This window comes from Eleginops maclovinus, chromosome 9 (genome assembly GCF_036324505.1).
Source record: "Eleginops maclovinus isolate JMC-PN-2008 ecotype Puerto Natales chromosome 9, JC_Emac_rtc_rv5, whole genome shotgun sequence".
Classification (NCBI taxonomy): Eukaryota; Metazoa; Chordata; class Actinopteri; order Perciformes; family Eleginopidae; genus Eleginops; species Eleginops maclovinus.
The window spans coordinates 3,324,213-3,339,494 of NC_086357.1; the positions used below are offsets into that span (position 1 = coordinate 3,324,213).

A 15,282-nucleotide genomic window follows, 5' to 3' on the forward strand; every position below is an offset into this window, starting at 1 on the left:
AAGAGAAACAATACTATTCTGTGAATAAGGAAGGGAAAATACCACAACACTTTACTGTGAGGACTCTAAGGGCAAACTGCAGGCTTGTGAAATGATCAAGAAACGGATTTAGCTATAATAGTCCTAATCTACATCCCATCTCCCTGCATAATGTCTTGTTCCGCACTCCAGACAGGCGGTGGCAGTATTGCCTCTGGGATGGTTTGTCAAACGCCAATAAACCCTCACGAATAAGAAATAGTATCCGGCATTAACGTTCTAACCAGATAAAAAGCTAACGTTACCCAGCATACAAAATGTTCAATTAACTGCTGAAAGCTTCACGATTGGTTGACATGTTTGACTCGATAGATCGATGCATAAACCAGTAGCCTGCAGTGTTGTGGCAACTTAATTTTAATAGTTGTCTCTACCCAGCCAACTATTTAGTTACACCTGACCGGCGCAGTTCATTGTTAGCATAGCATTAGCCATGCTCTCAACTCCGCTTTCGCTTGTCTTCTGGGTTGCGGCTTTCTTGCGACAGGGACTAGTCTCTAGCTAGCTACACTAGCTAGACATATTCTTTCCAGTATTAACGTTTTCTGCGTTCTTTTATTTTTGTTTCAGCGTTTGTTGGACCTATAATTATCTGTCACATTCCGTGTAACAGCTGTGCAGAAACTGCACCCTGTTAAATTCGCCTTTAGCTTAGTTAGCAAGATAGCCAACAGGCTAACTTTGAAGAAACGTTTTTTTTTCTTGATGACATTTAAATTCATGTTGACGTTGCCTTGACACGGCTACCAAACTCTATGAACTCAAGAAAACCAGTCTTCGACTGCTAACGTTTTCACTTTCCAGTGAAGAGACGGAGGTTTCATTTCTGTGGTTTGTGTTTTTTTTTGCCACGATGGCTTCTTCCTCTGGAAACGACGACGACCTCACCATCCCCAGAGCAGCTATCAACAAGATGATCAAAGAAGTTCTCCCTAACGTACGAGTGGCTAACGACGCCAGGGAGCTGGTGGTTAACTGCTGCACAGAGTTCATACACCTCATATCCTCAGAAGCCAATGAAATATGCAACAAGTCCGACAAGAAGACCATCTCTCCTGAGCATGTCATCAATGGTGAGTCTCTGCACATCATCAGTTGTCTTGTGTGTGTGTGTGTGTGTGTGTGTGTGTGTGTGTGTGTGTGTGTGTGTGTGTGTGTGTGTGTGTGTGTGTGTGTGTGTGTGTGTGTGTGTGTGTGTCTCTCTCTGCCTTGGATTTTAAACCACAGAGAGTAATCAGTTCGCTTTCGTCTCATTTCACACCACAGCCCTAGAGAGCCTTGGTTTCGCATCATACATCACAGAGGTGAAGGACGTCCTGCAGGAGTGTAAAACAGTGGCTCTGAAGAGGAGGAAGGCCAGCTCTCGACTGGAGAACCTGGGGATCCCAGAGGAAGAGCTCCTTAGACAACAACAGGAACTGTTTGCCAAGGTATGATTTGAAAATACATGCTGTGGGTCTCCATTTTATTTAGCATCCAATGTCCAATGCAGATCTGGAGTTGGAAATGAGTGTATGGTTTAAGGCAATATGTTTCAATGCCTGCAGTAACATCGATAACATGTGGTATATCGTAAGATTACTATCTCAGTGTTGGTAAGTGAAGCGGAAACGCATAATTGAAAACATTTGTTTACATTACCAGAGTGTGTGATTAAAGCCAAACATGTATGTAGAAGAGGTGTGGCCTTATGCTAGCTTTACCAAATTGAGACATGCTTATCCTTTGTTATTTATGTGCGATGAAATATTTGGCGCAGCATGGAAACGTCTAATCTAATGATAGTTATAGTTATAATTCACACTAACCTTTAGGCACAATCTCTAAGAGTATACCACTGCAATATCAATGGAGTAAGGATAAATATGAGTGATGACAAATTCATCCTTGACTCTTGCTATTATTTAAAGGTTATATAAATTGGCAGAAAATCGTGCTGTAAACATTGGCTGTTAGTAAAGCTACAATCCTATTTCTGTTTTTACAACTGAACATGTTGAGGTATTATGGTATATATGTGCAGTGGCTCTTTGAGTGGCATATAGAGTCTTTTAGGTGAGGTTCACCTTTCACAAGAAATGTAACATGTCAGGATGCTGTGGAGAACATTTGTGTTTTGTGTCTCCTCCTGCAAGACACACTTAACAAGACAAGGACTGATACTAAGGTCTGCATGTTGTCATCAGCAAAGTAACTTCCATTCAAGCTGAATATTTAGTCTAAATAAAAATGTTAATAATGATTATGTTTTTTTTTATTGTTTTTAGTTTTGGATATAAAACTATAAAGTTATAGGGACTGTTTGGATCATACGACTCCTTAACTATTTTATCATATCACCACGATGATTCCTTGTTATCCCCTTATAAGCTCTGCAGTGGCGTCCTCTTGTGTCATGTCTCTGACTGTGCTCCTGCAGGCGCGGCAGCAGCAGGCGGAGCTCGCCCAGCAGGAGTGGCTACAGATGCAGCAGGCGGCCCAGCAGGCACAGATGGCGGCCGCGTCCGCCAGCGCCTCCCAGCAGGCCGGATCATCTCAGGACGAAGATGACGAGGAAGACATGTGAACCCAGGACGCCGTTCTACACATCTCAACTCCTTCCTGGGACAGCGTCGGCACCCAAATCCCCCCCAGTGCTGTCGTCGACAGAGACACGAGGTGTGTCTGACCACTGCTGTACATCAGTGAAACATGGATAATGCACATTGGAATGAACACTGAAAAGAAAAATGAAGGGGGGTTCCAAGATTGCCACACATTCAGACACGTGATGATTTGGACTGAGAGGCTGTAAATGAAGTGTTGAATCTTCCCTACTTTTCCCCAGTTTCTTCTGTTTAATTATGTCTTGATTATGTTGTGCTTTGTAGATTTCTGGATGTGTTGTGGAAACAGAGGGCAGCCGTTTGCCTGGGATGTGTCGGTGATAATGCAGAAAAGTGTTTCTCTCCTTCAGGTACTGCACCAGATAGCTTAAGTATGTTATCCGTTGTACTATATCACTTTTGGTGATGTGGGAGAACTGCACTAGAATGATTTCAGAGCCGTGGATTTCTCCTATCATGTGGTTTGATGGTCACTTGGCAGAAAGGGTTTTCTCTACACCCTATTTGATACATTGATTCAACAGAGGGTCCTTTTAAAGGGGTTGTGAATCTAGGATTTCTTTTGGTTAAATAGAGAACTAAAATTGTCATTGGTTAATTTTTAGCCCATTCAGATAACTTTATGTTGCTTTACTTTCTACCTTGAACCACCCACAGTATTGCTGCATAGCTACACCTTTCAGAAACGGTATATTTTTGTCTCATAGAACCAAAGATAGACTAACAGCCGGAGGTAGTTTTTTTTAAAGGTGTAGGTGCTACTGTGATTCTTGCTGCTGGGTCCAGGTCAGTATAAACAATGTTAAGGATTATTAACATGACTTTGTAAGAAGCTTTGATATCCAGGCTGAATTTGTTATTTCCCCTCTCCGGGTGCAGTATCAAACATTGCATTGTGACCGGTCAATCCTCAGTGTGAAGACAAGTGACGTCGATGTCATACACATTCACTCGCCTATGCTACAAAGTTGTATTCTTTAAGCAATAAAGGAATTACGTTTTTATAAACAACTGTTTTTGTGTTTTAATCATACGGAACCTTATAAACCCTCCCCCTCTGCTCTCACTCTGGCGCCACGGAGAGTCAGATGTGTGTGAGCAGGTAGACGAGCAGCAGAGCAGCTCTCAGCCTTTAGGGACTGCAGCCTCACTTATCTAAATACTCTTTAAAATGTCAGGAGCCATCATAGAGAACATGAGCTCTAAGAAACTGGTTTTCTTGGGATTTTTTATTCTTGGTTTCCAAATTCTTTCCATCATGGTTGGGGCATTAATTGGTAAGTTTTTATTGGGCGTTTATTCAAATGTTGTAATGAGAAATTGCGTTTCTGGAAAGTGACCCATGTGGCTTTTTGGCAAAATACAAAAAATAAAGTTTTATTCTGTCTGTACTTAAGGGGAAAAATGTCCAACTAAAACTTTACATAATACCGTTTCATATTTACTCTGACCATTGGATGAAGCTGTGTTTAAAATCTTTCTTTTCATTTTGGTGAGTGATTAGTCCACGGTTTTACAATTGAGGGAATTTTGGATATCTCCCTTTAATCCACAAAATTGTGAGACTCAAAATAGGAATAATATAATAGATATCACGTGATAATTTTCACTAGTCTGAAAGAAGACTAGATTTAGGAACCAGATCCATCTCTTACTGCTAAAATCTCTAAGTAAAGAACCAGTGCAGGAAAAAACAATGTTTTTGCCTGTAGTGTCTCGTCTTACCTCAAACCACAAGTCTGTGACATGATATTCCACTTTCCCATAGCTCCCAGTCACACCAGTGCCATTCGCTACTTGGCCACAAAATGTATAAATCGCTCCAGGGTGCGCGGCTGGCTCATGCCGTGGGGATCAAACCGGTGCCAGCAGGTCAATAGTTTCAACGAGCCTCTGGCAAAAACACTGGATGCCAACGACATCGTTTTCGCTGTGCACATACCCCTCCCCAACAACCAGATGAGCCCCTGGTTCCAGTACATGCTGGCTGTTCTGCAGTTTGACATTGCATTCAAAATGATCAATCAGATTGGTAAGTTATCAGAAGAATAAATAATACAGATCCATGCTATCATGTCTTGTGGTGATGGAATGTTCTCCCTGTCTGCGCAGAAGATGACGTCATCATCACCATGGATGCCGGCCTGGCATACAGGGATGATGTGATATCTGAGTGGACCACAACGCATCAATCAGTGGAGCAGAGGCCCCTCAGGTGCACGTTTTCTGTCCCTAAGGTAAACCTTTGCATATGCGTTAAAGTTCTCTTATTCTATGTTTTTATGATATAATGTAGGGCCATATCTATACAAAACTTGTCTGTGGAGTGTTTCGCTCAAAATACCAAACAGATCCCCCATTGTAGCATGCCCCATCCCCCTCTATTTCAGCCCTGTTCCTGAAGTGCTGATTCTGTGACTGTAGCTTTAAATAAACTAGCTGCTGCTGGCCAGGCCCCTTTGGAGCTGCTGCTGGCCACGCCCCTTTGGATGATCTCTCCTCTGAAGAGAGTTTTCTAGCGGGAGAAACTCAGCTAAACGCTGCCGTGATTAAACGCCATATTATGTTCCAAACCACATCCAGTATTATTTCTGAAACAGTATGATACTCAAATGTTTCTCTTTCCAGGTTTACCACAAGGACAGGACCTTTATATTACACAGTCTCTCCAGTACAGCGTTAGCTCTGAGTGTTAGCGATGCTTGCTAACGTAAACACAGACCATATTACTTCCAAAACACGTGGCCTTGTTTCTGATACAGCACATAGTTCGAGATGTTCTTTCTCCAGTGTTTACCACTAGAACAGTGACATTATATGTATTATATATATAATAACTTTACTCCAAGTCCCTCCTGCAGACATCCTGCTGAATACACAGGTGCTGCGGAGGGGATTCAGCTCGAGACTGTATATTGGGGATGATAGGTTGGGACGTGGGCGGGACGTTGCCAGGAGTTCAATGTAAAGCCAGCCCACATTTTCCACATAGAGATGTGGGTAAGGAGGAACAGAGAGAGGGTTGTATTTTCTGACACTTTGTGAGTCTCCTTACACACCGGGGACACATATTTATATATAAAAGACATCAAAAAGTGCATTCTGCATAATAGGGGACCTTTAAATACATGCATATACACAATATTCCTGCTTGGTGGCCTGTAAGAGTTTATTATTTTGCAGACATATGAAAACGAAGGCCGCTATTATCACTGTGACCCCATACCAATCATGGAACTGGGAAGTGTGGCCCACAAATATTTCTTGATCAACCTTCGCTTGCCGGTTAATGACACAGTGAACGTTGGAATTGGAGAAATAAAGGACATCCATCTAGTGGTGAGTTCAGGTCTTATAATTAAAGTTTAGTTATCTGTCTCGTTTGAGGGTAATCTAAAAGCTAGCGGGTGTTGCATTCAAACATGTCCCTCTTCTCTAAGGGCATCCACCAGAATGGAGGCTTCACTAAGGTGTGGATCAGCATGAAGATGGTGTTCACTCCCTGGATATTTGTGGCATCAGTTTGGTACTGGCACAGGATTGGCCTCATGGCGAGACCTCCAGTCCTTCTGGAAAAGTATGAACCATATCAAAGGAAGGGTGGATGTAATTATATCAAATCTGCTGTGACATGGTAACACTATGGACAGTCATGTTAGGAATTGTGCTAAATGGAAACCAAACGTGTTCAATATTTAGTCAGACACACCTTTTGGTAAAAGAAACCCAACTGTCATAAAAAATAGACGTAATAAAAAGTAACATTATGAAAAGTGATGTCGTTAAAATTAAAATAATCATAGTAAATGTCACTGAACGATTAAATCATTAAATACCCAGACATGAATGTTAACAATTATATAAAAATGAAATCCCAAAAGACATGATAAAAAAAACATAGATCATAATAGAGTTTCATTTAATTAGTTTAAAATGTACCCTTAGATCTGTCTTCAGATATTGTATGGCAGACTGAAAAAGGTTTATTAGTTATATAGCTCAGCTCTGCTCTTTAGTTGAAACTTGAGCCAAGGACAGGGTATTTATTCACTCAGTGCAGACTTAAAAGTACAGGTAAACCATCACAATACTGTCTCCTAGTATGTCATGCTTTGGGTGGCATTTTGAGACCATGGGAAATGAAAAATGTCTTTAGTGCATGATCAGCGAGGGAGAAGCAGGCCAGCACCGCCTGCAGCAGAAGGTCACTTATTTTAAAGAGCAAATGTCTTTTAGGAGCAGATGTAAGTCATTACATTTGCCTTGCACAGGGTGATTCTTGCTTTGGGCGTCTCCATGACGTTCCTGAATGTTCCGCTGGAGTGGCTTTCTCTGGGCTGTGAGTGGACCTGGATGCTGCTGTTTGAAGATGCTCAACAGGGCGTCTTCTACGTCACTCTCTTCTGTTTCTGGATCATCTTCTGTGGCGAACACCTCATGGTTAGGCCCTTCTTCTTCTCTGCTGCATTTTTTTTCAATACTTTCTTGCCGGGCATTGACTTTCCTTTCATTACAACTCCTGTAGGACCAGAGTCACAGGAACCGCCTGTCAGCGTACTGGTGGCAGGTCGGGCTGGTGATGTTCGGCTCATCTCTTTTGCTCGTGTTGGACCTGAGTGAAAGGTGATGAATTTGGATAATATAATGTGTTCTGGTATTATCGATCTTCCAATATTAATGTGCTTTTTAATATAAAGGGGGGTTCATTTGAACAACCCTTTCTACAGTGTTTGGGCATCAGAAATCGGGACAAATATTTCAGTATCCTTTACATATTTCACCTTTTTAACTGCTGTACCTCACATTAAAAAAGTTAGTTTGATATAATTTAAGGGCAAAAATGTCTGCGTCACAAAACCACCATATTATATAATACAATTATTTTCCACTTTCATTGAGTTAAATCTTCTAACCAACATCAGTCCTGATCATAGCTACCAAATATTCATTCTTTAATTCAAAAAGGAAACTCTTTAAATACAAGTTTGTTAACATCATTTCACTGTCATTTTTTTAGGGGGTAAGTGTATCAATCTCATCATACTCATCAAAAAAATGTATGTAAATCTGGGCCCTAATTGGATAACCCATTATAATAAATCACATATTTAGTTCAAAATGTGTGGTTCTATCTGTTTTATTTGGGCTGTGTTTGTCATTAAGGGTCATGGTGTCTGTATTTTAGCTGCACTCTTTATAACATACTTATCATGGAAGCTGAGGTTGAACTTCCTAAATTAGGAAATAAACAAACACATTTTTGTCAACTGTATATTTTCAGCCAAAATTATGAAAGAACAAAAACAAATTAGAAAGCTCTAAAAGTCCTTTGAAGTATACATGGGTTAAATGTGTTTCTTTGTTTCACCCGGGCTTTTCCTTGACTGTCATCCCAGATAACCTTCATCCTCGTGGCAGGGATTTCTGTTGGTCTCTATTTCCTCTCTTTGTGTGGCATGGTGCGTTGTGTGTTCAGGAACATTGGTGCGAAAATACAGCAATTTCCCGCAATACCCGAGGCTAGGAGACTGCACTATAAGGTTTGTAATCTAATATCTGAACCAAACAGATAAAACAACATGTTGGCTGTTTTTCCATTCTTGCTGGTTTTTACAGGGTATAATCTTCAGGTTCAAGTTTCTGATGTTGGTAACTCTAGCATGTGCAGCCATGACGGTTATCTTCTTCATCCTTAATCAAGTAAGCACTCCTCATCAAATGATCAATACAAATGTCTGTAATGTGATTTCTACTATTGTTTGGGCTATTAACAATGATTCCAAACCATCTGTATGATTCCCCAGGTCAGTGATGGTCACTGGCACTGGGGAGACTACACTCTGCAGGTCCAGAGTGCGTTCCTCACAGGGGTCTATGGCATGTGGAACCTGTATGTTTTCACCATCATCTTCCTCTATGCACCCTCCCACAAGCACAGGAGAAACAAGTCAGGAGATATTCATCAAACAGGTCTGTAATATTTATTATTTATTAGAAGTCCAGTTCTGTGAAAAAAACATCATTTATTTATTTTTCCTATACAACAAAACTGAGTAGTCAATTAAATGTTCTATCGTTTAAATAGTTTGTTTCTGATATATCACAAATATGTTTTTAATCAAAACATAATTGAGAATGCAGTTTCGTTGTAATAGAAAACAACTTTTAGGAGACAGGGTTGACTGTTTGTCTCTGATTATGTTCACCATATATAGATTTTCTGGAGAAGCCAGAGAGCCAGGAGACCCAGCTGACCTGTGGAGAGCAGGGGCCCACAGAGACATACAGGATCACAGGGAAGGTGGCTGAAGAATAACTGAAGAATATTGCATTCCTTTATAATTTGCATTAGCAGTGCAATTTCCGTAGAATACCCATGTACACTAAGTGACGATTGAAACCATAACGATACAACCACATTTAAATTAAGAAGACTTCAGTGTCTTTGTGAACACTAACATGGTTAAACATAGAAATGATCTTTAATTGCTATTGATATGTGTCTAAAGAGAGCGTTAATTGTTGTTTGGTTGTTCAATTGTACAGTTAGGTAATATAATGTTCCTAAATAGGTGTCGGAGAATTTGTAGTCTCATATTCATTTGGATTTTTATTAGCAGCATAATACATTTTCTTTTTTTAAAAAATGTGGCTTTAGTTGTCTAAATTAAAATTCTTTCTCAAAGTAACATTTTCAGTTCCCACATCGAATGCAGTACAACACATTCACTGAGCAATGTCAATTGGATTTTCACTCATAGCATGAGCATTTTCTGAAAATATTAAAGTGAAAGGGATTTGAGGTTTTCAAATTCCAACTTGGCTTTATGTTTGACAATATTCAAATGTTAATAAATGACATTCCCTGAACATTTCAAAAGTGAAGTTAGTTAGTTAATGCATATGTAAGAGAGAAACGAAACCATACCAGCTGTTTCACATGAAAGTAAAATGTGTGTGGCAGCAACAGGTAGGCCTAATGTGCAGAGTGAACCGCAGGCTAAGCACCGGCAGGGGGCGCTGCGGGCTCCTCAGCGGAATGAAGAAGGGTCCCGCCCCCAGCAGCACTTCTCTCCGTGTTTCACACCAACAGGACCATGCTCATCTTTTCCGGGGAGAAACTTTCCATCAGACACCGCTAGAGATCATTATTTAATGAAAGTTGTTACCTCCCCTGTTTGGACTTCGAGAATAACATAAACTCAGCCGGAAACGAAGGGCAAGTGAGTAGCCTATCAGCACACAGATCACACCAATCAGCTTTAAGCGATGGACAGTAATGGTGGTACAATATCTGTAAAAGACATTATCTATTTTCATAATGTTGATATGTCGCCTGTGATGTGCTATGTAAGATACTGTATTTCAGCTTTAATACCGGGCAAGTTATCTGTACTTGCACTGTTTAAAGCAGCATATGTGACAGGTGGGTTTACAACAGAGGAATACAAGACTTGGCTTTTAAGTAGTCTATTTGCTAGATAAATGAGGACATTATTTTCCTGGGAAAGGCACTGATAAATACTGCATGCAAATTCCCAATAACAACTCAGAAGGAATAACAGTTTAGGGTCATTCTTGGAAAAACACTTCGGCCCCATTGGTTGCTTGCTCTACTTGGAACAATGGTAATGATTGACCTAGCCATGATCTCAGCTCAGGTCATACATTAGCACCAATTGTGTTGGATTAGGAAACATAAAGCTGAATAAGTTCCTTGATTTTCAGTTAATTGATTGCAAGTATTTTGATTACATTTTCTTTGTTTCTGATTTCCTAAATTTGGTAAAAACCTACCAAAGATTTCATTATCAATTCATCTATTGATTGTATTTCTTTTTGGTCTTTAAAATGTCAGAATTGGTGAAAAGCATCCATGGTAGTTTCTCAAAATTCAACCTGATGTCTTGTTTTATGTCCAAAATCCAAATATATTTTCTTCAACAGGATGAGCAGAAAAGAAGGGAACATTTGCCAGGATCTGATTTAAAGTATCCATCATTTTGTTTTTATTTTTCTAGATTAGTCTTTTCTGTTTAAACTACAATCCATTCTGCTTTCTCTAGTCCAAAGTGATGACTTAAAAATGGATTCTTTAGCTATTAACTTTAATATGATATTGCGGGGCCTGAAAACAGTATTTTCTGACATGTTCGCACGAGAATGAATCAAACATTTAGTAGATTATCAAATAGTTTTTCTTTAAGTAGTCTAATCATTGTAACTTTATTGGATATTGTATCATATTCCTATTCAACACAATCAGTTACATATATCATCTTACAAAAAGCAATTAAATATGATTTGACAATTTTATTGTAGGGCGCTGTAGTAAGGAGCCCCTTTAATTTAAAAGCCGATACTATGCAACCAGACCCGCTTACATTTCCTACAGCTCTGATACAGTATGTGCTGCTGAAACCAAACCTGAAGACTTCCTTTTTTGGCAAAAAATACAGAAAGGGGTACAATATTCTCTCCGACTAATTGTTTTTTTTTGGAGGAGGTTCATCTTTTTAGTGAGACTCTACCTGAGCGTGTTTTTGGTGCTGACGTGGGTTTGGCAGGGTTGCCTGGTTACACCACGTTCACTGATGTAGACCTTAGCACGATTTAATCTCGTGAGAGTATCCCCCCCCCCTTTTTATCCCTCAACTCAAATTCCATGCTCGGCATCCGGAGAGCTGGTGTGTGCGTCACTGCTCAGCTCTCAAAGCTTCAGAAGGCTTCTAGCCTCTGTTAGTCTTCAGCTGTGAAACACGTTCTCCCCCAGACTCCTCAGTGGAGCGTGGCACAGTGATGAAGGTTGGATGCAGTCACAGAGAATGAGAGGACATGCTTAACACACCACTAACGTGTGCATCAACAGGTGATTCAGGCTTTCACTGTGGGACGCTTTTTATCACAGATCCATTTTAATGCAGTTTCTGGATGGATCAACAGGCTGCATTGTGTCTGGCAGCAAGCAGGCGGTGATCAGTTGAGTTATGTATTTATTTTTTGTCTTTTTTTGTCTGAGAACAGGGAAATTCCCTCTAGAGGGAACACAAGGATTTTAGACTTTGCAGACCATTTACATGCACAAAAACCTATATAACACATTACAGTTGAGGGAGAACCAAAAGCATAATAGGGCCTCTTTAAGCCAATGGTAAAACATTGTAATCCTCCTCTTTATGTTTAACTAAAAAGCTAAATGTAGCTAATTTATTGTGCAGAGCTACTGTAAACACAACAAAAAGTCCATGGGTTTTAGACTGACGGTCAAACTAAATCCACTATTGATTTCACTTTGGGGTGAGAATTTTAGGATTGAAAACTTTTGGGTTTGACACCATTTTAAGGATGTATTTAGTTTGTCACAGAGAGATAAGAGAGAGTGATGCAGAATTTGTTTGGGTTCTTACTTATTCTAACTAAACAGCTTCTCAATTTTATGAATGTATTTCATAGACCCACTGGGGCAGTTTCATCTTTTTAGATCTCTGTTTTTTTGCTTCGACCCAATAGGGTGCAGAAAGTGCACAACAGCAGGTACTGCATCTCCAGGTCAAATGTCACTAAGTGTCCTCCTGTGACTGATCCCATGTTACTGCAGTGGGACATTTAAAGACACTTTCTGTAGCTCTACAGACAGTTAAACAAAGTCCCTGCAGGTCTCTGCAGTGCATCTGTGCAGCGTCAGGGGAATGAGCCATTGTCATTCAATTTAATTATCCTCCCCACCGACTCAACTGGTTCCTGTGGGTGAGCTCAGCACTTATGTGTAATTGACTGGTTTCAGGTTTCACTGTGTGTATGTCTCAGCGTCTTTTAATTAGCAAAAACCTATTAAACATACAGGTAGATAAAAAAAAAAAAATAACATAGTTAGTTCAGTTATTACCGAATAGGTATAGGTTACAATGACAAATGCCCCACCTAACTATTTCAACTTAAGTGTCCCTGATTTAAAGGAATAATACTCTACTGCATTAAAATGCTCTTAAACAATAGGATTCTTTTGACAGTTATCCCAAAATGCTCAAGTTAACGTTATGTTAAAGTACTTTGGGCTATTTCATCAGATTAAAATGACATAAGGCGCATTAAACTTCAATACATTACCTCGTCCATTAAAACAGATTCAGTCACAACATATATTTTCAACCGCAATGAATAATGAAAACACCAACTCCTATGATCCCACACTTATTCATGAAGTCATCAACATCAGTCTTATATATTTTTCTTATTCAAACTCCTTTTTAAATATTATGTCTGTAACTGCATGAATGCATGTTTGATATTAGGTACCCGGGTTTCAGTTCTGATACTTGTGTTTCCTGATATCATATATTATGTTAAATTAGGTCTGTAAATGCATGCATAAATGCATAAACAATGACCATATGACTGTAATTCATAAGCTATTGAAGAAGTAGAACAGTAAATGTGTGTGTTTCCTAAGGGAAGAGGTGCTATGGCTTTGGTGACATCACAGGTTGTGAGTTTAGAGGAGTATATTGTGTTATAATCCCCACCCTGCACTGGACACTCAGTTATTAACTGACAAGGAAGTAAGAGGATGCTTAGCAACTAAACACACAGGTAGGTAATAAAACATATTTGATTTCAGCGTTGTTCAATAACCAACGTCTGAGTGTTGTTTTAACAGACTATCAGATACACTTTCTGTCTTAGTTATATTATTATATGTTATACACCCCCAATATAATCGAGGTGGAAAAATAACATCATTTGAAACAGAGCAGGTCGTATTCACAGCTTTGCTTTAGATGGAACCTTTTTATTTGTTTTATTAAGTCATACCCTCGCTGTACGGTTCATATCTTAATTCAAATATACAAATAATGTAACCTGTTTTTCCACCATGCAAGAAAATGGTCAGAAGGAAATTTAATACAGTTTGCAAATGAAAACAGCATTTTACATTTCATTTTAAAAGATTGCATACTCTGAAGTATTTTAGCCTCTTATAGCTCATTGTTTTGTTTATGATACAGTCTCAACAATGTCATCTTCTCAGTGTCCATCCATTGACAGATGTTTTTCAGTTAAAATGCTCTGATAAACCCACTGTACTCTAACAACAACATGACCATCTATCTAGGGTTGTGGCATTTAGCTGCTCAAAGCAACAATTTGCTAACACATTTGCTGCCAAAACTTTATAAGGTGCTGAGTTAAACAAAGCTACAGCACTGCTCCCTAGTGGCCACAGATCTATTACTGCTTCTGTAATAGAGTGGTGCAGTGATGATGTATTGTTGAAGAGCTGAAAGTTAGCATCACTAGGCTCCCTCGACAAAAAAACAATAAGATTTGATTGGATTTCTGAAGTATTGCAGAAAATTAGATCTTTGGCAAACACACCTTTATGATACTGAAAAATATTGTTCAGCAGGATAATTTCCACTTCGGGGCGGCAGTGGCTCAGTCAGTAGGACCTTGGTCTTGGGACCGAAGGGTCGCCGGTTCACGTCCCGATCGGACCAAAAAAATAAAATAAAAATAAAAAATATGGAGTGAGCTGGTAGCTGGAGAGGTGCCAGTTCTCCTCCTAGGCCACTGCCGAGGTGCCCTTGAGCAAGGCACCTAACCTCTATCTGCTCCCTTGGCGCCGGGTACCTGGCTGCCTCTCTGCTCTGCCACCTCTCTGCATGTGGTTGTGTGTGCATGTATTTCCTCTGTGTTTGTGCATGTACTGTATATTCCCTGTGTGTTTAATGTGTGTCAACACAACAGAGTAGAGAAAGAAATTTCCCTGTAAGGGATTAATAAAAGTATGTCTTCTTCTTCTTCAATATGAACACTTTTATGTTTATTTAACAGTTAAAAGCCTTTGCCAGAGGTAATATGCTAATGTTAGGCCAGGGGTGCCCAAACTACGGCCCAGGGACCAACTGTGGCCCATTTTTAATTGTCCCTCAGCAAATTGTAAAAGTATAATGGAATATGACCCACACACGAAGCTTGTGCTTTTCATTATATAAAAATATATTACACAGTTTTCATTGTTTTAAAGCAGTTATGTCAGTGTTAATAAGCCCAATTTAAAAATAAACTCACTCAATTCAAGTTGAATACATGTTCTAACAAATCTAAGTTGATAAAACAAAGCCCAATAACTTATTTGTATAACACGTTTGAAACATCCCCTTTCTATTTGCCCTCCCCCTTTATACAGGGCTGTGAAGGGAGAGCACCAGCTTTTATTTCAAGGAATGAGCCGCCAACACTTTTTGTAACCAAATAAATGAAACACTATTAATGGAGAGCTGTGATGCAGTCTGATTTTCTTTCTTAAAGCATATTCAATTATCAAGAATAATTTGCCTGCATTAGTTTGATTTAGCTAACTTATAACTTCACTTCTGAGGCAATATACCTCACCTGTAGTGAGGCCCCTCTGCATTATGCTATAAAAACACCACTAAGCTAAAGGCGGCTATTGTTTGCGGTGATGATGTTTCATATTCTCATTTAGCCACTTGTTAGCAACCACAGTTTGTATGACACATAGAAGCTTCAGACATTTACCAGAGGGGTATATACTGATGCATTTTATGTCTTAGAACAAAATGTTTAAGGTAGTTTGTGTTAACAACAGAACTAATTTCAGGCATTTTTCCAA

General features: G+C 39.5%; 3 protein-coding genes across 7 annotated transcripts in view; all 3 read left to right on the top strand.

The window, feature by feature from the left end:
* The first annotated feature begins 230 nt into the window (after positions 1-230).
* On the top strand, positions 231-3,656 carry dr1 (down-regulator of transcription 1). The gene is made up of 3 exons (XM_063891872.1): positions 231-1,112; positions 1,306-1,469; positions 2,459-3,656. The coding sequence occupies exons 1-3, from the start codon at positions 893-895 to the stop codon at positions 2,603-2,605; spliced, it is 531 nt and encodes a 176-aa protein (XP_063747942.1). The 5' UTR covers positions 231-892; the 3' UTR covers positions 2,606-3,656.
* Positions 3,657-3,752: 96 nt separating this feature from the next.
* LOC134869918 (protein wntless homolog) lies at positions 3,753-9,463 on the top strand. 3 transcript variants are annotated; one of them, XM_063891869.1, is made up of 12 exons: positions 3,753-3,922; positions 4,414-4,677; positions 4,758-4,882; positions 5,829-5,984; positions 6,086-6,222; positions 6,917-7,085; positions 7,171-7,268; positions 7,343-7,406; positions 8,042-8,185; positions 8,262-8,345; positions 8,450-8,615; positions 8,861-9,463. In XM_063891869.1, exons 1-12 carry the CDS (start codon positions 3,817-3,819, stop codon positions 8,959-8,961), a joined length of 1,614 nt encoding a protein of 537 aa, XP_063747939.1. In that variant the 5' UTR covers positions 3,753-3,816; the 3' UTR covers positions 8,962-9,463. The 3 variants fall into 3 exon arrangements, with proteins under 3 accessions (XP_063747939.1, XP_063747941.1, XP_063747940.1); XM_063891871.1 differs by having other exon boundaries at positions 6,098-6,222; XM_063891870.1 differs by having other exon boundaries at positions 4,761-4,882.
* Positions 9,464-9,719: 256 nt separating this feature from the next.
* gng12b (guanine nucleotide binding protein (G protein), gamma 12b) overlaps positions 9,720-15,282 on the top strand; it is a 31,854-nt gene continuing 26,291 nt past the window's right edge. Inside the window, exon 1 of one of the 3 annotated variants that reach the window (XM_063890552.1) lies at positions 9,720-9,868. The gene's annotated coding sequence lies outside the window, so the exon portion shown is untranslated. Of the gene's footprint in view, positions 9,869-11,401; positions 11,515-13,208; positions 13,236-15,282 lie in introns of those variants that run through there. The other 2 variants (XM_063890553.1, XM_063890555.1) reach the window with 2 other exon arrangements.